General features: G+C 36.0%; 3 protein-coding genes across 3 annotated transcripts; all 3 read left to right on the top strand.

Annotated features, from left to right (window-relative positions):
- The first annotated feature begins 283 nt into the window (after positions 1–283).
- On the top strand, positions 284–1,222 carry LOC112675481 (olfactory receptor 4F6-like). Its single transcript, XM_049104342.1, has one exon. It carries the CDS (start codon positions 284–286, stop codon positions 1,220–1,222), a length of 939 nt encoding a protein of 312 aa, XP_048960299.1.
- Positions 1,223–10,552: 9,330 nt separating this feature from the next.
- On the top strand, positions 10,553–12,487 carry LOC112675482 (olfactory receptor 4F6-like). Its single transcript, XM_025472048.2, has one exon. It carries the CDS (start codon positions 11,404–11,406, stop codon positions 12,340–12,342), a length of 939 nt encoding a protein of 312 aa, XP_025327833.1. The 5' UTR covers positions 10,553–11,403; the 3' UTR covers positions 12,343–12,487.
- Positions 12,488–17,829: 5,342 nt separating this feature from the next.
- Positions 17,830–18,751, top strand: LOC112675431 (olfactory receptor 4F4-like). The gene is given in 3 exon segments (XM_025472035.3): positions 17,830–18,229; positions 18,232–18,447; positions 18,450–18,751. Coding segments are annotated over 3 exon segments (915 nt in total). The 5' UTR covers positions 17,830–17,832.
- The last annotated feature ends 4,803 nt before the right edge of the window (positions 18,752–23,554 follow it).

Raw genomic sequence — 23,554 nt, 5'->3', positions numbered from 1 at the left:
GGTATTTTTTTTTTTGCTCTTAATTCCTCCATATTTCTAAATAATATTGTTTCCTTCTCTCTCCAGTCTAACTTTTGATTATCTCATTTCTCCTACTCATTTATCTTCCTTTCACCTGCCCTCTCTGTATGTTTTCCAATAGTACATTTTGGCATTTGCAGCATAGTTCCTACAAAAGCATTGATAGGCAAACAACATATCAATGTTCAGTTCCCATAGTTCTCAGTTCTTCCTTACTTTCTACCCTCAGAATACTTCAGCATCTTCTCTACTGATTGAGCCAATGGATGCAGCAAATGACTCTGTGGTATCTGAATTTGTATTGATTGGACTTTCAAATTCATGGGACATGCACCTTTTTCTCTTTTTATTCTTCTCTGTGTTCTATGTGGGAATTATCTTAGGAAACCTCTTCATTGTGTTCACGGTAATTATTGACTGTCATTTACACACCCCCATGTACTTCTTACTGGCCAATCTCTCCCTACTTGATCTAGGTTTATCATCTACTACAGTCCCCAAAATGATCTCTGATCTTTTCACTGACCACAACATCATTTCCTTTCCAAAATGCATGATACAGATATTTTTTATTCATGTCATGGGTGGAGCTGAGATGGTGCTGCTCATAGCCATGGCATATGACCGGTACACTGCAATCTGTAAGCCTCTCCACTACCTGACCATCATGAGCTCTAAAATGTGTGTCTCCTTTGTAGCGGCTGCCTGGATAGTGGGGATAGTTCATGCTGTATCTCAGTTTGTTTTTGTCATAAACTTGCCCTTTTGTGGCCCTAATGAAGTAGATAGTTTTTACTGTGATTTTCCTCGGGTCATGAAACTTGCTTGTGTAGACACTTATAAGCTAGAGTTTGTAATCATTGCTAACAGTGGGTTTATATCCATGGCTACCTTCTTCTCTTTAATTATATCCTATATCTTCATTTTGGTCACTGTCTGGAAACGTTCTTCAGGGGATTTATCCAAAGCATTTGTCACACTGTCAGCTCACATCACTGTAGTGATTTTGTTTTTTATGCCATGCATGTTTCTCTATGTGTGGCCTTTCCCTACAACATCACTGGATAAGTATTTATTCATTGTGGACTTCGCTATCACACCCCTCTTGAATCCTGCCATCTATACATTAAGAAACAAAGACATGAGAGTGGCCATGAGAAGACTGGCCAAAAGGATTGTGGGTCTTCATGGGATCTCATAATGAATGGAGCAGATCTACATACAACATGCTGCAGGTTCACCAGGAACACCGCAATTCACGTGACTGTCATTGTTACTATGGTAAGAACTATTATTTGGAGAAATAGTTCAACAAAGGTCCACCTGTAGAAACTGATTATTGAATCAAGGGTGATTTTATTTTGCTAACCACAGAGAATAAACTGACTTCACCTACTTCCATCATGAGGAATGATGAGAATAGAAAACTGAGCTGATTTTTAGGAGTTAATTTAACATTCAAATACCATTTTCTGGGTGACATTTTCTGGGACCTGCTAATTGTATTTATTCTCAATTATAAATTAATACCTCAAAAATGATAAATATATCTCATAGTAAATTTAGAGATTTAATAGATAAAATGTGACTTGAGTAAATTAAAATCAATGAATTCTGTGTTGTAATTCCTATTTTAATTTTAGTTTAACTTAAAATAAGAACAAAATCAATTATGTGTTATTTATGTTAAACCCCAAACACAAACCTGACTTTGTCAGTTTAGGATGCTGTTTAGTTTTGTGTTTAGATTTGAGTGATTTTAAGAAGGGAGAGAATTTTCTTAACATTATCAATACTTTAGATAAATACAAACCAGAGCTTTTTAATAGTTTTTTCTACCTCTCTATTATCCTAAAAATGCAGTCTTTCCATATTCAATCAAATCACCTGGTTTATTTTTTTAAATGCATAGAAATAATGGCTGTTCCAAAGGAGACTAATCACCCAAGATGTGTATTTAAAGGCCCTGAATTCTTTGAATATTGTTTCTTGGTCAGATAAAGCAACTCCCCAAGAGTTTATATATCCGAGTTTGATAGCTTTGGATAAATGTCAAGCCAAAAATGGTAAGGCATATTCAGTTTAACTGAGTGTTTTTACATTTGGAATAAACACCTTATTAAAATTACACATAACTTTTTCATGTATCTGTTTCTACTGCTCTCTAAATAAAATCTGCTCAATTAAGGAAACTAATGCCTATATTTTTTGTCCAGTGTTTCTCCAGGAACATCCAATAACATCCCTGTGTCCTCCACATACATTAATCATTAATACTTCGTTTAACGTTTTGGTATTCATCTGGATGGGAAGTTCTTTACTTGATCATTGTTAACCATTCCCACTTTCAAATATTTCACTGGGCTTCTGAGACACTACAGTCTCCTGTTTTTCCTCCTACTTTTTGTGAATTCCTTCCCAGTATCAGTTTGCTTGGGTTCTCTCATCCACTCTATCACCAAACTCAGTGTTCCTCAAATTGCATATTTGGCTTTTTCTCACTCCATATTCTATCCCTAGGTAGCATCCATTCCCCTGGCTTTAATTACCAACTCAGCTAGAGGCTTCAAGGAGTATTATTTCTTGCTTCAAGGGCATCTCCCACTCACCAGATCTGAACCTAAAATCATCTCATCCTCAAACTTGCTGCTTTTTCAGGTCCCTAGTCAAAATAAGTGGCACCAATATTAACCTGGTTCCTCAATGCAAAATCTAGGAGTAATACTGGACTCCTCCCTTCCCAAACCCCTACTATTCAATAAATCTGCAAATGCTAAACATCTAAACATTTCTTAAATATGTCCCCTTGTTTTCTTCCAAATGTCACCGGTCTTGTCTAAGACTTCACACATCATTTTTCAAATAGAATATTAAGTTACCTATGTGTCTTCCCACTTTAAATCTTGTTTGCTTTCATTCTTATCTAAATTAAGAATGAGAGATTTTTTTGACAGAGAGAACATAGGTATGCATATGCATGTGCAGGTAGAAGGGTGGAGAGAGACAAAGAGAGAGAGAGGGAGAGAGAAAGAGAGAGAATATCAAGCAGGCTCCATGCTTAGCTCAGAGTCCATCATATGGTCTGATCTCACAACCCTGAGATCATAACCTGAGCTGAAATCAAGAGTCTGACATTTAACAGAGTGAGCCCCCCAGGTGCTCCAGATTTTTTTAAAATATAAAATCTAAGCATATGATTCTTCTCCTTAAGACCCTTCACACACTTACCACTACTCTTAAAATAAAATACAAACTCTTAAGTGTTCTGTAGTTTTTAGAGTACAGATCCTTTTTCAAGATTTATCAGGCTATCTAAGACCTAGCCCCCATCCTCCTCTCCAGCCTCAGAGGACAATATGCCCTTGCTTGCAATTCCAGAGGCAGTTTGGTTTTCTTTTGCTTGCTTGAAAAATTCACTCTTTCTCATCTTGAGGCTTTGCACCAGCTGATTATTCTGTTTGAAACATTTGTCCTTTATGCTTTGCCTATTAACATCTATTCATTCTTCAAATCTCAGTTTCAACATCATTTTATGAAGAAATACTTCCAAGAACCTGGGTCCAAGAGAGCTCCTTCCATTGTATATTATAGCACTGCCTAGTACCATTTCTGTAACATTGGCCATACTCATAATTTCTTATTTGTTGTAGGTCTTCCTCATTACATTTTAAATTCCATGTGAAGAGGGGCTGTGTTGATCATGTTTACTGCTATAACATCAGTACAGCAGAATAGAAAATTTTTGATGAATTAATTATCATTAAATAAATGAATAAAACCAACAAAGAGCTTAAAAATAGCAGTGTTGAATAATATATTGATTAGTGTCTGGACTTGTTTTCTTAACTTTTATTTTATATACATATTTTTAAGATTTATTCATTTATTTTAGAATGACTGAAAGAATAAATAAGGGGGAGGGGCAGAGAAAGCAGAAGAGATTCCTCAAGCAGACTCCCTGCTGAGCATGAAGCCCAACATGGGGCTCAATCTCAGGACCTATGGGATCATGACCTGAGCCAAAATCAGAAGTCTGTCACTTTTTTTTAATAGTAAATTTATTTTTTATTGGTGTTCAATTTGCCAACATACAGAATAACAGCCAGTGCTCATTCCGTCAAGTGCCCCCCTCAGTGCCCGTCACCCATTCACCCTCACCCCCTGCCCTCTTCCCCTTCCACCACCCCTAGTTCATTTCCCCGAGTTAGGAGTCTTCCATGTTCTGTCTCCCTTTCTGATATTTCCCACCCATTTCTTCTCCCTTCCCTTCTATTCCCTTTCACTACTATTTATATTCCCCCAAATGAATGAGACCATATAATGTTTGTCCTTCTCCGATTGACTTATTTCGCTCAGCATAATACCCTCCAGTTCCATCCACATTGAAGCAAATGGTGGGTATTTGTCATTTCTAATGGCTGAGGAATATTCCATTGTAGTCACTTAACTGACTGAGCCACCGAGGTAGCCCCCTTAACTTTTATTTTAGATAATCATAGATTCACATCAGGCAGTAAGAAATAACACAGGGATCCTGTGTACCCTTTACTCATCTTCCCCCATCTACCCATCTACCCAACTTTTACTGGGGAAACCATAATAGTTCAATATTACAACCAGGATATTGATGTTAATATAGTCAAAATGCAGAATATTTCTATCACCACAAGCTTCCCTCCTGCTGTCTTTTTGTACCCACACCCACTTTGTCCTGCCCCTCCCCTTCCTGATCCCTGGGAACTGCTAACCTGTTCCTCTTTTTTAGCATCTTGTCATTTCAAGAATGCTATATATATGGAATCATAGAGTAACTTTTGGAGATTGGCTTTTTTTCTCTCAGCATAATTCCCTTGGAGATTCTTTCTACCTGTTGAAGGACAACTAAGTTGTTTCTCAGTTTGGGCCTATCATGAAAAAAGTGGCTATAAACATTTGAGCACATGTTTTTGCATGAACATGTGTTTTCATTTCTCTGTAATAAATACCTAGGAGTAAAATTACTGGATCATATTTGCAGGTTCTGTTTTTTTAAGAAACTACCAGATTGTTTCCCAGAATGGCTGTAGCATTTTACCCTCCTACCAGCTTTCTAGGACTGACCCAATTTCACTGTATTTTCACCAGCACATGGTTTTGTCATTATTTAAATAAAAAATTAGCTATTCTGATAGATGTAAAGATATCTCTGATTGTGGCTTTACTTTCCATTTCACTTATAGCTAACAATGTTGAACATCTTTTTCTGTGCTTATTTGTTATCTGTGCATCTTCAGGGAAAAAAATGTCTCCTCGTGCCTTTTGTCCAATTTCTAATTGGATTGTTTGAAATGCTGTGTTTGGGGAATTCTTTATATATTCTGAATACTAGTCCTTTGTCAGATACCTGCTTTGTAAAACATTCTCCCTCTCTGTAATTTGTCTCTTCGTCTTCTAAACAAGGTTTTTCCTAAAGTTTTTAATTTTGATTAAGTCCAATTCCTCATCTCAGTGTTGATATCTACTATTTTTCCATTTAGTTTGAACTCTTTCCAGTTCTTACTATGACAAATGATTTGTTTTCTTGCAATTAGGATGCCTGAATATAATGTTAGGAGATTCTGAATCTTATTTAAATCTTCTGTTTTAACTGGCTTTTTAAAAATATTTTTTTTATTCATGAGAGACACACAGAGAGAGGCAGAGACACAGGCAGAGAGAGAAGCAGACTCCATGCAGGGAGCCCGATGTGGGACTTGATTCCGGATTCTGGGATCATGCCCTGAGCCAAAGGCAGATGCTCAACCGCTGAGCCACCCAGGCACCACTTAACTGGCTTTTTGTGAGACCTCTCTAGCAGGAGAAAGAGGAGCACAGCCTACTAGTGAAGGTAGAATCCAGGGGTGCACTTGTTACAGCTAGGTAGGAGTGGGAGTTCCAGGCCCCCACTGACCCTGCCATGGGGGTGGCCTCACTACCACTGGGCAATAGTGGAAGTCTCAGTTCTCTATCAGAACATTCTCAGACACAAAACAGCAGGGAGGGGAGGAGCACCTCAATACGCTGGATAGGAATGGAAGTCCAGGCTCTCATATGGTCTCCAATAATACCATGGAGGCAGTTAGGGGCCTTCTTGCAAGTTGACAGGGATAAAAGTCCCAGCTTCCTGCCAAGCCTTCTCTGATACAAGCCTGCTTAGGGGAAGAGAGAGGCTGCCTTATTACAGCCCCTGTGAGGGCAGCAGCCTAGATGCCCACTGGGTCTTTGCTGGTGTAGGTAAAAGTGGGGCCATAGCTTGTTCTGTGCTATTTGGCTGGAGTAGAGCAGTTATTGTCTAAATCTTTCCCATCTTTCTAGGTTGCCCTTCTCCTGGACCCTGGCTTAGTGAGTACAGGCTTTTATTGGGACTTTTAAAAAACTCTGTCCAAAACATTATATGGCCTCATTCATTTGGTGAATATAAAAATTAATGAAAGGGAATAAAGGGAAAGGAGAGAGAATGAGTGAAAATATCAGTCAGGGTGACAAAACATGAAAGACACCTATCTCTGGGAAAGGAACAAGGGGTAGCAGAAATGGAGGTGGACGGGGGGTTGGGGTGACTGGGTAATGGGCACTGAGGGGGACACTTGGCAGGATGAGCACTGGGTGTTATGCTATATGTTGGCAAATTGAACGCCAATAATAAATAAATAAATAAATAAATAAATAAATAAACTATGTCCGACAGCATTTCCTGGTTATCTCCTTCAGCAACAAGGGAGGGTGTGGTGGGGGAGGGGAGGGCTTGCCTTGGAGAGCAGAAACAGCTGCTTTCCAGCTATTCACTGTAGTCCATTGTCTCTTGTTCATTAGGCCTTTAACTGGTGGTCTACTTTTGGCACTTCCTCCTGGGAGCTGGGGGACCGTGTCTGCTCACTGTCACCATCATTCTCTGTGCCGGCAGCCCGCAGCGCTTGCATCTAGTACTCCAGCACATAGCTGTCTGTGTATGAAGCACTCCAGCTGCTCCAACTCCTGGAAGGCTGGAGCTGATACTACAGAGGAATTCCTCATCCATCCAGGTTAGTGACCTAGGTCAAGCTCCAGGTTCCTGTTTTAGCTGCTGGATGCCCCAGAGAGCCACTTTCTGCCCCCAAGGTCCCTCCCTGCTGTCCTGTGGGCTTCCTTTTTACAAATGATTAGTCAAAGGATTAAAGTACCTGATCTTTTCTTTGTCTTTTCTCAATTAACTTTCTAACTTCAGCCAGTTTAAATCTTGAGCCAATTTCAGCTGGGACAGTCTATAAATCAGTGGTCTCAGTCCTCTCTGATACTTCTAGGACTCATAAACTCTACATTAACAACCCCGTTCCTGTTAGTTCAGCAGCCTTCTCTGCTGCCAAGCAAACCCAGAATCCATGCCCCGGGGGATCGCTGTCCAATCACAGTGCTCTGTGCCTTGCTGGAGAACTCCCTGGGGCTTTATTTCTGCCTAGATTCTCCCTCATTCATCTTAATATGCTATTCTGCGTGGCATCCACTTGGCCACTTAGAACACACACATCAGGACAGGAGTACATTGACATGACAGGATGATTTATAGGCCTGTGGAGTGTTCACTGCATTGCAGGAGTCAGTACCACAGGGAATCAACAAGAGCATTTTCCTCTAATCTGGGAGTAGTTGTGATTCTTCTAAGCAACTGAACTGTTTTTACAAACACTCAAAATAACTCCCTATATTTTTCCTCTTTTGTGTTTGTATGTTTTCCACTGATCTCTTAAGAAATTGATCCAATAATGTACAAATTTTACTTTTAGTCAGTTAACTCAGAAAAAATAAAGTTAAAAGCACTCAAGAAGGGATGCCTGGGTGGCTCAGTGGTTGAGCATCTGTCTTCGGCTCAGGGCATGATCCTGGAGTCCCGCACTGGGCTCCCTGCATGGAGGCTGCTTCTCCCTCTACCTCTGTCTCTGCCTCTCTCTGTGTGTCTCTCATGATTAAATAAATAAAATATTTTAAAAAGCATTCAAGAAGACTTTATCTTCAACACTCCAAAGTTTGGGACTGCAGGTAAATCTACAAAGGTAAACACTGGCTATAATTGATAACAGAAAAGTGATCTATTTATTCCCCTACTGTCAGTTGTAAGAATTATCTTTACATATCAGAGCTTTTATATCTATCTCTTCAAGTTTGGTACTACAAGTGAAGATATATCTGTCCATTTAGGTTATGTTTTCACACCCTCATCCCATCATCTCAGTACTTTCAAACAATTCATGCCAAATATCATGTAACCTATACAGGGATATTTTTACACAAACCAATATATTGCCTCAAAATCTTCCCTCTTCCTCTTGGTTTCATAACCAGGCAATTTCTCTTTCACTATTTCTCTCATGGGAAAACCAATGTGATTCAAGGATTTAGTCCCCCAAGAGGAACAAATAATGGGCTCAGTATTGGCCTTCTCTGAGACAACAGTAGGTCACTCTCCTGTGTGCCTAATTAACTTATTTTCCATTTAGAAGAATATTATATATAGCTTTGTCTTTGAAGGAAGATTATATACAGATATTAAGACTAAGCTCTCTGAACTACTATTTTTCCAAAAATGTAAATCCTGTGGCTGAACAGGCAGGTAGGAAAACTGCTTTTTAATTATAAAACTACAAGGGATGCAACCGGTCATGGTTGCATCCCTTGCTCTATCCCCCTTAACACTGCTTCAGTGTTTGCTCTTCTGTAAAATATCTGCATCAGAAATTTTCTCCTTTTGAAAATAGTTTCATCCTTTTATTCTACACCATCACTCTCTATTCTCAAATTGCAATCACTGAATTGCATTGTCTTATCAAATCGATTCCACACACACACACACATCTTTTGATATGTTTAATTTATCTCCTTGATGTGAAAATTTTTCAAGATTCATGTGCTTCTGATTTTTGTGCTCTCCAACTCATTTTAAAATTTTCCCCCCGCTGTATAAAAAAGAGACATTTGGCCTTAATTATTTCTACCTTATTTGAGAACCAAATTTTGTTTTAAACCAGAGGGAGGAAATCTCAATCCTCAACTTCCAGGATTCTGGTGTGATTCCCTCCCCTTCAGTATTAATTTCCTCTGCATTGGAAGGAACCAGCCAATGCCTAGTCTGAGAGGCTGTGCTCAGAGTCAAAGAGCTTCTGGTCCTGTGCCAGGGGATGGTAGAGGGGAACTGGTGGTTATAAATTCTGAGATGGAAGTAAGTGTTCAAGGACTGACTAGTTTGTGTGAAGAAACAGGAAAGCGGGTTAGGAAGAGCAAGATAAATGTCTTTCAGGAAGGAAGGCCAATTTTATTTTAAATGAATAAAAACTCATGGTTGAATAGGATACTTTCAGTTAGGTTAGAGTGATCCTTTGAAATATAAATAATTCTAGCTTTTTTCATGACTCTATTAAGAAGTATAAAGAATTACTGAGGAAGACCACTGGACTAGAAGTTAGGCTGACTTCTAGTTCTGGATCTGTGAACATACTGCTGTGAACACACTGGCTAGCCATTTACCCTCATGGGGTTGGCTCTCTACACGTACAAGGAAGTAACTGAAAAAGATTCTCTCAAAGTTCTTTCCCACTTCTATACACGTCTATAATTCTGATATCCTTTTTGTTCAATATGTATCTATATTTCCTGTTTAATGATGGGTCTTCCTAGACCCTGAATAACTGAAAAAGTTTACATCTCCAAGAGGAAGGATACCAAACTGTATGGGAACTTGGCCTCTGAGAAATTCTTGAGAGCTTCACAAAGTCATCAGAGTTTTCTAAAAAGGCAGAGAAACCAAGTGCATGGTCTTTTTCTCCCAGCAAGCTCTCTCTGGTCATAAGGATTTCCTCATCAATGATACATGCTAATTCCAGACATCTGGAAGAAGGGGGGTAGAAATTTCTTCACTCAGTTAAATACTCATTTTTTAATGTATCTATAACTGGATTATACCAGTAAATGCAAGCTTGAGGAGAAGGTATTATTAAATAAATTTCTCTTTATATTTGTGAGGGATACTGTTTTGCTTCTTCTATGAATAATTTAATACCTGCTTCTGTTCCTAGGAAACACACTCATGACATATTTCCTGGGCTCTCCCTATGTGCCAGCCACTGTTTTAGGTAGGCAATACAGCCTTATACAAACCAGAAAGGATCCCTATACCATAAACTCTAATTTTACATTTATGAAAAGCTACAAATACCAGAATGAAGGTAAGAAAAATAATGCCTGGATGCTGAACAGATGCTTGTGATCAGTAACTTACTAATTTTTTTTTAGAGGTGATTCACCTGTCAGTTCATCAGTTCACTAATGCATGATGTTCAACTAACCACTCTGTTCTACCAATCCCACTGCCACAGCCAATGATTCACATTTTAAAGTCTTAACTTGTCTTCAACTCATTATTTTCCCTACAGCTTTATTATTATTTTCTATCCTTCCAGTCAAAATATACCCAAAGCAGTGAATGAAAACCCAGGTAAAGTTCATACCCAGGTATTTATAATATATCAATGTGTGTTCATTTAAACCATTACAGGAAATCTAAGCAAAGATGTGCTCTTTGCCCCTAGGGAGCTTATTATTTTTTATTTTATTTTTTTATTGAAGTTTGATTTGCCAACGTATAGTATAACACCCATCAATGTATAGTGCTCATCCCATCAAGTTCTCTCCTCAGTGTCCACCAATGTCCTTTTTGATCATCATTTTATCCTCCCTATTTGACTTTTAGGAATTTATTTCTTCTTCTCACCACCCTTTTATTTTCTTACACTTCTTCCCATCTATCTTTATTCTTTCCCTTTATTTATGTGTTATTCCCTGCCTGTCCTTTATACATGCTACTAACTCTGACTGCACCACATTGAATACACTCAGTTCCACATTTTGCACTGATTGTTCATATTATAATAAAGTTCATAAATATATTATGTTATGTGCTATAAATGGAAGTTTAGAGTCTTTAAGGTAACAGGTTCATGTACTGTCGAAATTTCCTGTTTACAAAAATTATCATTCAAACTCCAAGACAAACACCATTCAGCAGTAGTAACTTAACAGAAACACAAAAACACAGACTTTTATACATCCTTTTCTAGTTTTCTAGTTTCTTAAATTGCCTGCTTACTCCATGTACATGAACAAATAAGAGCAATTTAAAGCAATAGACTGCCTCTGAGTGCAGCTTTGGTCATACTACCAAACTCATATCCCGGGTTCCCATTAATTTGTAAATAATTTACTATCAATTAAATACAAGATCTGTCAATAGCTAGTATTAAATTATCAACATTCAAGACATTTTTTTAGTACCTTAACATTGATTCCCTTTCTCATTTCTTTCAGATCACTTCAGAGTCTTCTCTTCCTTATGATTCAATGGACCAAGTAAATGGCTCTTTGGTAACTGAATTTGTGTTACTGGGACTTGCACAATCCTTGGGAATGCAGATTTTCCTTTTTGTTTTTTTCTCTTTATTCTATGTTGGAATTATCTTAGGAAACCTCTTCATTATGTTAACAGTGATTTTTGATTCTCACTTACACTCCCCAATGTATATCCTGCTGGCCAACCTATCACTCATTGATGTGGGCCTTTCATCCACCACAGTTCCTAGAATGATCTCTGATCTTTTCAGTGGTTGTAAAATCATTTCCTTCCACAACTGCATGATACAAATGTTCTTTATTCATGTTATGGGAGGAGTTGAGATGGTGTTGCTCATAGCCATGGCATTTGACAGGTACACAGCGATCTGCAAGCCTCTCCACTATCTCACTACCATGAATACCAAAACGTGCATGCTTTTGGTAGTGGCTGCTTGGATCATTGGGGTGATTCATGCTGTATCTCAGTTTGTTTTTGTCATAAATTTACCTTTTTGTGGCCCTAATAATGTAGGGAGCTTTTATTGTGATTTTCCTAGGGTTATTAAACTTGCATGCATGGACACATACAGACTAGAATTTGTGGTCACTGCCAACAGTGGCTTCATATCTATGGGCACATTCTTTTTCTTAATTGTATCATACATCTTTATTCTGGCCACTGTTAGACAGCATTCTTCAAAAGACTTGTCCAAAGCATTTGTCACTCTGTCAGCTCACATCACTGTGTTGGTTTTGTTTTTCACTCCATGCATGTTTCTCTATGTGTGGCCTTTCCCTACCAAGTCAATGGATAAATTTTTTGCCATTGTGGATTTTGTTATCACTCCTGTATTAAATCCTGCCATCTATACTCTAAGGAACAGAGATATGAAGGTGGCAATGGGAAGGCTGAGTCGACAAGTTGTAAGTTCTAGAGACATACCATAACAGATTTTATTGGTAAGAGCACAAGATGAATGTTGTGGACCTTCAGGACCCTCGTGATCACCATGAACACTATGGATTATGTACAATTTCATTATTGCCTTTAAAAAACTGAGATATCTATGTAAAAAAAGGATATTAAATCAAAGAACTATACTTTCAAATAGGGTTGCTGTAATAATCTGTTAAGTATGAAAAATAAAGTGTCATACATTCCTACCTAACCTATAAAACTAAGTTGCAATTATCATCAATGACCACATTCAATTTTCATGTAATTGTTTTATATCTCTATATAAATATATACATGTACATATGATTGAGCTTTATCAGTATCTTCATACTGATCATAAGCATCACTGGAAATCAATTAATGTTTCTTATAGAAATTATGTGGATCCAATGGATAAAATATGAGTTTATACAAACCAGCAGCCATGAAAAATCAAGAAAGAAACAATTCTTATCCTAATTATACTTAAAGTTAGATAAATAGGAAGGCAACACCATGTTATAATTCTTAAGAATGGTTTTCAGTTTTTGGTTGTCAATATATTTTGTACAATATTACTTTAGAAAGATTCTAGCATTTTGCATTATGCAAAATTTGTCTGTGTTCTATTTTTTTCAACAGCAAATTTCTGTTGTCCTTGCAGTCTTCTTCAAAGCATTTCTTGATTCACCCTAAAGAGTATCTACAATTATAAAAGTATTTTAAGGATCTTATTACCTAAAGAAAGGTACTCAACTCAGATCTCAACTTATTTAATGTACCTGTTCTTAAGCCAGGGTGCTTAGGACAAAGAAGATGATTGACATCTTTACTTTTACTTTACTTTTCCAAATAAAACTTGGAAAGTCTGATGGGTCAAGGAGCACAATTGAGAAATCACTTGGGTATATTCCTGTGACTAATATAAGAAATGTAAATTGTAGTGACTAAACTCGGTTGTAACTGCTGCATTGTAGTTAAAGCTGTTCAATAAAATGGCAAATAATGAATGAGACTTTCTTATTATTGGTCGAGGTATTTTTCCCTATATTTTATCCAAAATTAGTCATAAGTGCTATAAGCTCTCCTCTTTTTATAATATCAAAGCATTATTATTTATTGTCTTCTTAATCCATCTGGATTTTAATTTCAGAACTTTATCTTATTGGTTTTACTATGATTCTTTTAAAGAGTCACCTTTAACAGGGGAGGGCCCCTGGGTAGCTCAGTCAATCAAGTGTCCATCTTATGCTCAGGTCATGATCCCAGGATGCTGGAAATGAGCCCCATGTCAGGCTCCCCACTCAGTGAGGAACCCGCTTCTTTCTCTGCCCTTTCCTCTGCTTGTGCTTTCTCTCTCTCTCTTCTCTCTCTCTCTCTCAAATAAATAAATAAGATTTTTTAAAGTCACCTTTAACAGAGAAAGACAAATACCATATAATTTCACTTATAGGTGGAATCTCAAACACAAAACAAATAGAAAACACATAGATTCTTAAAAAGAATGGTGGTTGCCACAAGGCAGGTGGTTGGGGGGACAAGAGGGAAAAAAAGGGGATTCAGAGGTACAAACATCCAGTAATAAAGTAAATAAGTCACAGAGATGAGAAGTACAGCTAGGGAATAAAGTCAATAACATTTTAATAATGTTCTATGGTGACAGATAGTGACTACACTTAGCATGCTGAGCACTAAGTAATGTACAGAATTGTCAAATCAATGTGTTACACACTGAAAACTAATATCACATTGTATGTCAATTATACTTCAATATAAAGAAAATCAAGGGAAAGATAAGGAAATAAAGTTTCATTTGCATAGAAAAAAAATCATCTTTAGATTCGTGAGGTAGTAGAAATACCTAAGTGAGCAAATAGCTTGAGATGACAGTCCCTAACTCAAGAAGATTTTGTGTGTATGTCCTTAAGGGAAAACCAGTGACACTATATGACTTAGTCTCAGTACTCAAACTTCAGGCTGGATATTTCCAGATCTCCTCAACTGCCTCTGGTCATTCATAAATGGCTCTTAACCAAGTGGAGGAGGATGATTCAGACAGACTTTATTCTCTTGGAAATTTTTCCTTCAAGACAAAGTGCAAAATGGAAAATCTGTACTCTTCCTTGCTCTGAAAATTGCCGTAGCATCTTCCAGTTATGAAGGAGGTAGGTGGAATAATGATCATGAACTATATTAGCAGAACTAACCAAAGTGTAGCATTTTATTGACAATGAGATGCTTCTTTTAGTAAGAACCCATCTGGCAGAATTCAATTGTATATGCATCTTTAAGAAAAATGGAAGGATCCTGTGAGGTCAGTGCAAATACTTAGAAAAGTTAGTGTGAATATTAACAAGGATTGCCCCTGTTGTGTTGTTCACCTTAGTATATGCTATGCAAGTGTTCCAAGTGTTGAGTTCTTCTGAATTTTTGAGGTTAATCTTATCTTTCCTTTCTATTTAAAGATTCTTTTTCCCCATATACTTCAGATTCAGTGTTCTTTTACCCACCTTTTCCCCCTCTTTCCTGCAATCCCAATGAAGTCTGTTTTAGGATATTTCTTTCACATAAAGGTGCAAATCATACTCCTAACATTGTGGAATTTTGTCTTTAAGAGCTTTTGATCCAAAGAGCTCAGGAAAACTAAGGCTTGGAGATTCTAAATGACATGTCAAAATCACACAGTAAATTGTACTAATATTCCCAAATCTCCTGACTTCAATCTCAGTGAAATTTATGAAGACTTTAGGCATTTTTCTTTAAAGAAGCCTAAAAGATATTTAGGACAAACATAACACCCTAAATGTTGAATTTTAAGTTTAATCTAGTGCATGGGGGAAATTTTTCTTATTCCTTTGTAACTGGATCTTCATGAATGCTCCAGCCAATGTATAAGATTCTGGAGAACTTCTTCAGTAAACTTAATATCTAACTTAGAATCAAAAGAATTCTTCTAAAACCCCTTGAACCGCTTTTGAAGAATCAGATATGAGCTTGAAAGGATTACAGCAGTGAAGGATCCCCTGTAACTGAGAATCCCCTATCATCACTCACTCCTCAGTAGCATATACTCAGGAAATGAGATGTCTTAACTAAGTGAACAAGAAATTCTTTTTGCTGAAGTACAGCATATCTGAATTCTGACTTGTTACCATGGTATAAAGTCTTTTCACTGCAAAAGAGAAACCACTGGTCAGCTATCACCCTTGGTATATTTCTTATGGAGATATGAGCATCGAATTCATCCTCAGTGAAATGAGATGGTTGTACATAAGTAAATATTGAATTTCCATTCTAAGTTGCATACTTTGATTCTTAACCATCCTAACCAATCAGTCACATCAGAAATGATCTCACAATAAGAATACCATCCTCTTTATTGTCAGTGATTACAATGATTGTATTTACTACTGTGCTAAGCAGAAGGGAACAGAGGGTTTATTTCTTGTTTTACTCTTAGACTTCTCCTTATACTTGAAAATAAAATTAGAATTGTCAAATTCTTACAGGACTTTGAAAGCAGTAATAAGGAGCATTAGGGATAGGGCTAAGGAATGGGATTTGGAATAATGAAAAGTGTAACTTCCAAGGGTGTTGCAATAACCACAATCAGGCAGTGTTGAAAAAAATAATACCACTCCTCCAAAAAATTTGGTAAGAGTAACCCACTATATTTTCACATGTCCCTAGGACCTATTGATTTCCACAATTACTCAAACCAAAATCATTTACATCATCTATTTTTTAAATCTCCCACATCCTGTTGACAAACGTCCTATTATTACTACTTAAAATGGTTATTATGTATAGACTATTCACTATATGTTAGAAAAGTATTACACAATTGCAAATAATTCTTCAATAGTTCTTTGCTTGCTTCATAATAAAACACAAATCCCTTAGCAGGCATTCCAGAATCCTTTTTCAATTTTATCTCCTATTAAACCCCATCACACTTTCTCTCACACAAAGTTTTCATTTTTCTCACTTTTCATTTCATTTCTAAATCACCTTTCTTTAATCCTATTATTTTCATGCTATTTTATTTATTTTTTCTTCTATTTTTCATCTTTATTATGGGCTAACTCTTTTTCTTCTAAGCATTTCAATATCACTAAATGATAACTACAAATTCTATTCTCTATAAGGCTCCATAACTCTTACATTCTTTTCTAAAATCTTCATTTATTTAAACTTCCCCTAAGGCTGGATCTTTTTTTTTTATTTTTATTTATTTATGATAGTCACACAGAGAGAGAGAGAGAGAGAGGCAGAGACACAGGCAGAGGGAGAAGCAGGCTCCATGCACCGGGAGCCCAACGTGGGATTCCATCCCGGGTCTCCAGGATCACGCCCTGGGCCAAAGGCAGGCGCCAAACCGCTGCGCCAACCAGGGATCCCTAAGACTGGATCTTTGCATCTGTTTTAACTGTTATGTTTCTATCCAAGCTTTTGAGAAACTATGAAAATTATTTTAGAATTCTGTCCCTCACTCAGGCCCCATAGATTATTAGATTAATGGGGATTTTGAGAATTTTTAATCCAGAGCATTCATTCTAAATATGGGAAAACAGAAATTTTGATCCAGAGCATTCATTCTAAATATGGGAAAACAGGGAAAACAGGGAGCTTAAATTCAATCATCATGCCATAATTGTTATTTCTAGAATATAAGTAAAATTTTTAAATGATTATTGGAGAGCTGGAGTTTCTCTATGAATCAGAGGTGATAAATATTACTACTAATAATAATCTAAATCAATTGTACACTAACTATATACAAAAACTGTGCAAAACACCATAAGAATTGAATATAATTAATATCTACATTTGTAAAAAGGTAAAAATAAGTCTTAAGAGGGTGACTCCAAGTCCATAGGCTACATTCAAAACTTATACGTTACAAATTGCCTCACATAGTAAAACTATGAATGAGGATTGCCTTTGTTTGATAGGGAGGTTTCCAACAACTGTAATATAAAATTATTGTGATGGCTATGAAACCATTAAGAATACTTTTCAGAAGTGAATGTCATAAAACACCTTTGTAAATGTAAATATCATATAACATTGCATTTATTTAAAAGCAAAAATAGTGCCTACACAATATAGACTGGGAGTTCAAGGGAAAAGAAGTTAAATGTAGGATGGTGGTATAAACTTAATCTGGCAGACAAAGTAGCATGAAAAAAGGTACTTTCATTAGGAATAAGCTTAGCATAAGTGGAAATAACTGAGCAGACTTGAGTAACTGGACTATAAAGCATAATCAAAGAACGAGTGTGATATAAAAATGGAGGGTTTAGATTGTGTACAATTTGAAAGCCTTTATGATATAAAGGCTTTTTCTGTGCTTTATAGCACTATATAATAGTCATTATATGAGTGAGCAGAATGACATAAAAGGAGACTAACTGAAATATAATAATTTTGACTTCCTTCTTACTCTATTCTCCAAGGTAACTACACCGGCTGTTTCCTGGAATGAATCAATAAGTGACATGAATTACTCCATGGTGACTGAGTTCATTTTTCTGAGACTCTCTAATTCTCAGGAATTGCAGATTTTCCCTTTTGTGTTCTTTGTTGTATTCTATGTAGGAATTGTGTGTGGAAACCTTCCTATTGTCATAACTGTGGCCTCTGACTCCTACCTTCACTCCCCCTTGTACTTCCTGCTGGCTAACCTCTCACTCATTGACCTATGTCTGTCTTCAGTCACAGCCCCCAAGATGATTGCTGACATTTTTAGTAAACACAAAGTCATTTCTTTCAAGGGCTGCCTTGCTCAGCTATTTATCCTTTACTTTTTTGGTGGGAGCAAGCTGGTGATCCTTATAGCCATGGCCTTTGACAGATATGTAACAATCTGTAAACCACCTCGCTACACTACAGTTATGTGTGTGTTGGCCTTGTGGCTGCTGCATGGGGAACTGGCTTCCTCCATTCAGTCAGCCAGCTGGCCTTTGCAGTGAACTTACCTTTCTGTGGTCCCAATGAGGTTGACAGTTTTTATTGTGACCTCCCTAGGGTTATCAAACTTCCTTGTACAGATATCTATAGGTTGGATATCATGGTCATTGCTAACACTGGTGTGCTCACTGTGTGTTCTTTATTTTCCTAATCATCTCCTATGCTATCATCCTAGTGACCATCCAGCAACACCCTTCAGACAAGTCATCCAAGGCACTGTCCACTTTGACTGCTCACGTCACAGTAGTTCTTTTGTTCTTTGGACCATGTATCTTCATTTATGCCTGGCCATTCCCCATGAAGTCATTAGATGAATTCCTTCCTGTGTTTTATTATGTGGTCACTCCTGTCTTGAACCCAATTATATATACACTGAGGAACAAGGACATGAAGACTGCACTGAAATGGCTGAGAAAATGGCATGTAAACTCTAGGGTAAAGTCTTAAATCTCTCATAATTGTAAGATAATGACATATGGTAAAGTTGGTGAATTACTTAGGAAACCTCATGAAAATCTTACTTTCTATTTCCATATCCCTTAATAATTATCTAAGAGGTTTCACATACACTGCCTCAATTTATCCTTTGACACTTTTGCATTTTATATTTTTGGATACAAAGTTGATATGTTTTTAAAATATTATTTCACTAATCCTCAGAACAGTGGCATAAATCTGTCAATATCTGTATATTCCTCTGGCTACCTACCTGAGAGGTCCTGAGTGTAACTGATGGAAACACAGAAACTAGCCTGGTTTATAATTTTTTATGTAGGTGCTTAATTCATTCATATCTATAAGCTAACTTTTAAGAGGTTTAGAAAAGAAACTCCTCACATTGTTATGGTTCATAGTTCCTCTCCAATCACTATAGCAACTTAAAATTCCATGAGTTATCAGGAATGACAAGAAGAGTGAGTCTGCCAACCCAAAAGTTGCCTTATAGACACTTGACATCCTGTTGCATACAAGAAGAGCCCATTTGTAGTAAAAAATACTTACAAACTTGGCACAAAGTACATCATTTTGGTCCATACCTGTTATTTTCCATGGTTAGCTCTTAAGAACACAGACTTTGAAGCCAAAAAGAGAAGGGTGCAACTCTACTTATGCATTATTAATCATGACTGCTCTGTGTTTCCACATGTGCAAAAGGAGGATAAAAATACCTATACATATGGTTATTATGAGGGATAATGAGACAATAGATACAAATCAGAAAAATAACACATTTTGTGGCAAATTATCAAGACACAATAAATATTAAGTATTATTATTGTTTTTATATAAAGCCTAATTGTCAACAAACTAAACATTCTCAACCTTTATTTATCCCAAAGTACTTGAGAAATAGGATACACATCAATATTAACAGATACTCATTTGAGGGCATCATAGTTATATATATATTTATTTGTAAGCATGAACTCATGTTCCCACACCCTACCATCCCAGAAAGATGTACCAAAAATTCAAGATAAAAATTCAGGAAATATACACTTTTTTGAAAGCTTGGCAAATGGGTCTGAAAAATAGCCTCCACTCTCCAAAAAGTATCACTATGTCAGGCTAAAATTGAACATTAAATATTATAAATAAACATAGAATGTAGTTTTCCAAAGTGAGGCTTGAATTAATAAATAAAAAGAAGCAGATGATAAGAGAACTAAAATTATGTTTGCCACAGGGAAAAAAGAGAATAGAAACTCCATTAGCAGGTTAAAAACACATAAGAAATTAAGTATATGATAATGGCAGTATCTCAAATCAGTGGAGAAAGGCAGAAGCTACTAACATGATGGTAGAATAACTAGATAGCAGTACAGGAAATGATACATTGGACCTATTCCTCATGCCATATGCCAGGACAATTTCTAAGTGAATTCAAGCATAAGTCTTTTGATCTTAACTATGCAAATATTAACAGAAAACATGACTTATATCCTCGTTACCCATGAATATGGTATAGAGTGATCACATTAACTATATCAAATTAATGTTTTAAATGCATGACAAAACCATGAGCAAAGTAGAAAAGATAAATGTGATATTTGGAGAAAGCTTTACAACCCACATCACAAAGAATAATGCCTGGTAAGCATAGAGAACTTCTTAAAAATAGCAGCAAACAAAATAAATGGGCAAAACATGTGAACATACAATTGATATATAAGGAGATATAAATGATGCTTAAATATGTAAAAAAGGATTCAAGTTCTCTCATATTAAGATTATATGCAGAGTAAAATGAAGCTGAAATATCAGTTTTGACCATAAGTTTCAGACATGAAACCGGTCTGACTTCAATAGTTAATACAAACTGTTGGTAAAGATATAACAAAAGGGGCACTCAAATGCATTGTTGATAAGAATATAAAATGGTATTATCTCTTCACAATATTTATAAAATTTACCATGCTTCTGGCTTCTGATCCAACAATCCTAATTCTATCCTAACAAAACCTTTGCAAAAGTACAAAATAACCAATGCACAAGTTTACTTGTGGCAGCATTGTTTTTAACAGTGAAAGATTGGAAAATACCCAAATGACAATTAGAAACAAATGCATAAATCATACATAATAGAACATTAATGTCCTATAAAAATTGCTGAGGAATATCTCCAAATAACTGCTCTGGATGCATCTACAAGGTATATGTTAAGGAAAAAGAGTAAGTTGGAGAAAAATATTTCTAGGTTATGTTAAAATGGGGATACATATATTAGGTTTGTATGTGTGTATATATATATGTATGTAATTTATAAATAAATATTTTATAAATACTTCTGAAGTATATTTTTAATGATAAACCAAAAATTAAAAATGGTTTCTAATGGAGAGAGGAGGAAACAGGGCAAGAGAGGGATACAAGCTAAATTTTTTAGAATATGTCTTATTTTATAATTTTGACATTGAAACCATGTAAATGTTTTTACATATTTAAAAATGAAATTAAATCAAAAGAAAAATCGCCTAAGTCATAAAATGAATCTCAAAAACTTTCAAGATTAGCACCTTAACAAAATCTGTTCTCTGACCAAATGCAATTAAATTAGAAAGCAACAACCATAAGATATTTAGAAAAGCCCTAGTATATTAAAATTAAACATCTTATTTGTGAACACTTTCAAGGAAGAACTTACAAGGGAAACTGAAAGTATTTTAAATTGAACTATAATAAAATTATAATATGTCAAAATTTGTTGTGCAACTAAGGTAACTTTGAAATTTATTACTTTAACACTGATTTTTTTTAAGTTTTAGAATAAATTACATAAGTTTCTCACTTAAAATGTTAGGAAAAAACAAGTAAATTAAATACAAATAAGCAGAAGAATAGAAGTATTACACAAAAGAGAAGAAATAAATTATTGATAGAAAACAAACACAACATAGTAAATTTATGTATTAGGTTCTCCAGAAAACAGAACCATAGGTTTTGTGTGTGTGTGTGTGTGTGTGTGTGTGTGTGTGTGTGTTCATTTTAAAGATCTGGTTCACACAGTCGTGGAGACCTCCAAATGCAAGAACTGGCACACTGGAGACCCAGGGAAGAGTTGATGTTGCAACTTCTGTCCAAAGGCAGAAAAGCCAGCCCATATTACAGGGAGCAGTCAAATTTGATGGAAGTCTACTGATTTCAATGTTTCTCTCATCTAAAAAGTACCTTCACAGCAACATCTAGACTAGTAGTTTGACCAAATATCTGGGTTAAAGTGCCAGTGCCAAATATCTGGGTTCAACTGCGTGTTGATGCATAAAAGCAACCATCACAATTAACTGAGCCAAAAATTGAATTCTGATTATAGTTAGAAAGAATATACCTAATTTTCATATCATAGACCATTAACACACACGCACATGCACACATGCGAGTACACACACACACACACACACACACACCATTAAATCATTTGTTTTGGTTGGAACTTAATTTTCCTATTTTTATATGCCTATTTTTTTCATATGAACTAAAAATTGTGAATAATGAACTGCACTGGTTCTAAGTTCCATTATCTTCCACTGAAGAGTAATGATTCTCTTCCTAGCATGCAGTTAATGTGGCTGGACTATGTTTGAAATTCTGCTTTCCTCATATGACTAAACACTTTGATCCTATGAGCTGTGACTTTTCACTAATAATCTCAACGTCAACTCCACTTATGTGCAGTATAGGGAAGAGCCAAAAATTTGGGTGAAGTTCATGATCAAAATTTTGGACAATCATTACCAAAACCCCTCCTTTTTTCACCTCTCATCTTTTAGCCGCTCACTCCTCAAAGTCCCAAACATCATCCTCTGATTTTGTAAACTTTGAGAAAACAATTTTCTCCTTAATTTTCAGTGACTTTATGCTGCATGAATAAAGTATTTCCTCAGGTAAAAAGCTATATAAATTTTTCTTTCAAGGGATGGCTTCTACTCAATTTCTGCCTGCTTTGAGTCACTTGCCAGTGTCTTCATATAGTTGCTTTCCATATTCTGCCCAAACCTTATAGTTGATATCTATGACAATTTTCATTTAATATAAGCTAGTCTTCCAAAACTTAAGTTAAATTCCCTCCAGATATAAATTTTGAGATATACTATACTGGCTAAGTATGAATATTACCATAAATCACTTAACAAATATAAACTTTTCTTAAGATAGTTGAAGTCAGACTCTTTCCCTATATTATACACAAAAATTAATTCCCAGTGGATAATAGACATAAATATAAGAACTAACAGTATACAACACTGAGAAAAACGTAGAAATAAATCTTTATGATGTTGGATTAGGCAAGGACTTTTAGATGTGACACAGAAAGTAAAAACTGCCAAAAAATAAAATAAAACTAGACCTTCATCAAAATGAAATACTTTTTTTGCTTCAAAGGTTACCATCAAAAAAGGCATAAGACATAGAATGGAAGTAAATTAGCTAACTATGTACGATAAGGGCATTTCTTAAAAAAAAAAGATATGAAATTTCCAATAAATAAATTAAAAGATGTTAGATATAATTAACCACTAGAGAAATGCAAATCAAAACCCCATTAGGACATGATTTCACATATACCCTATGAAGGCTTTAATCAAAAAGACAAATTATAACAAGTGTTGAAAAGATGAGGAAAAAATGAAACCTTTATATGTAAGTGGGACTATAAAATGCATGTGATTTAGAAAAGTTTGTCAGTTTCTCAGAATGTTAAACATAGTGTTACCATAAGACCCAATAATTCCATGTTTAGGTATATGTCCA

This window comes from Canis lupus, chromosome 30, assembly GCF_003254725.2.
Source record: "Canis lupus dingo isolate Sandy chromosome 30, ASM325472v2, whole genome shotgun sequence".
NCBI classification, from domain to species: Eukaryota; Metazoa; Chordata; class Mammalia; order Carnivora; family Canidae; genus Canis; species Canis lupus.
This window is presented reverse-complemented; position numbering and strand designations above follow the sequence as displayed.

Excerpts from the sequence above, each read along its gene's own strand:
- LOC112675481 (XM_049104342.1), top strand. The coding sequence starts at position 284 with ATGGATGCAGCAAATGACTCTGTGGTATCTGAATTTGTATTGATTGGA.
- LOC112675482 (XM_025472048.2), top strand. The coding sequence starts at position 11,404 with ATGGACCAAGTAAATGGCTCTTTGGTAACTGAATTTGTGTTACTGGGA.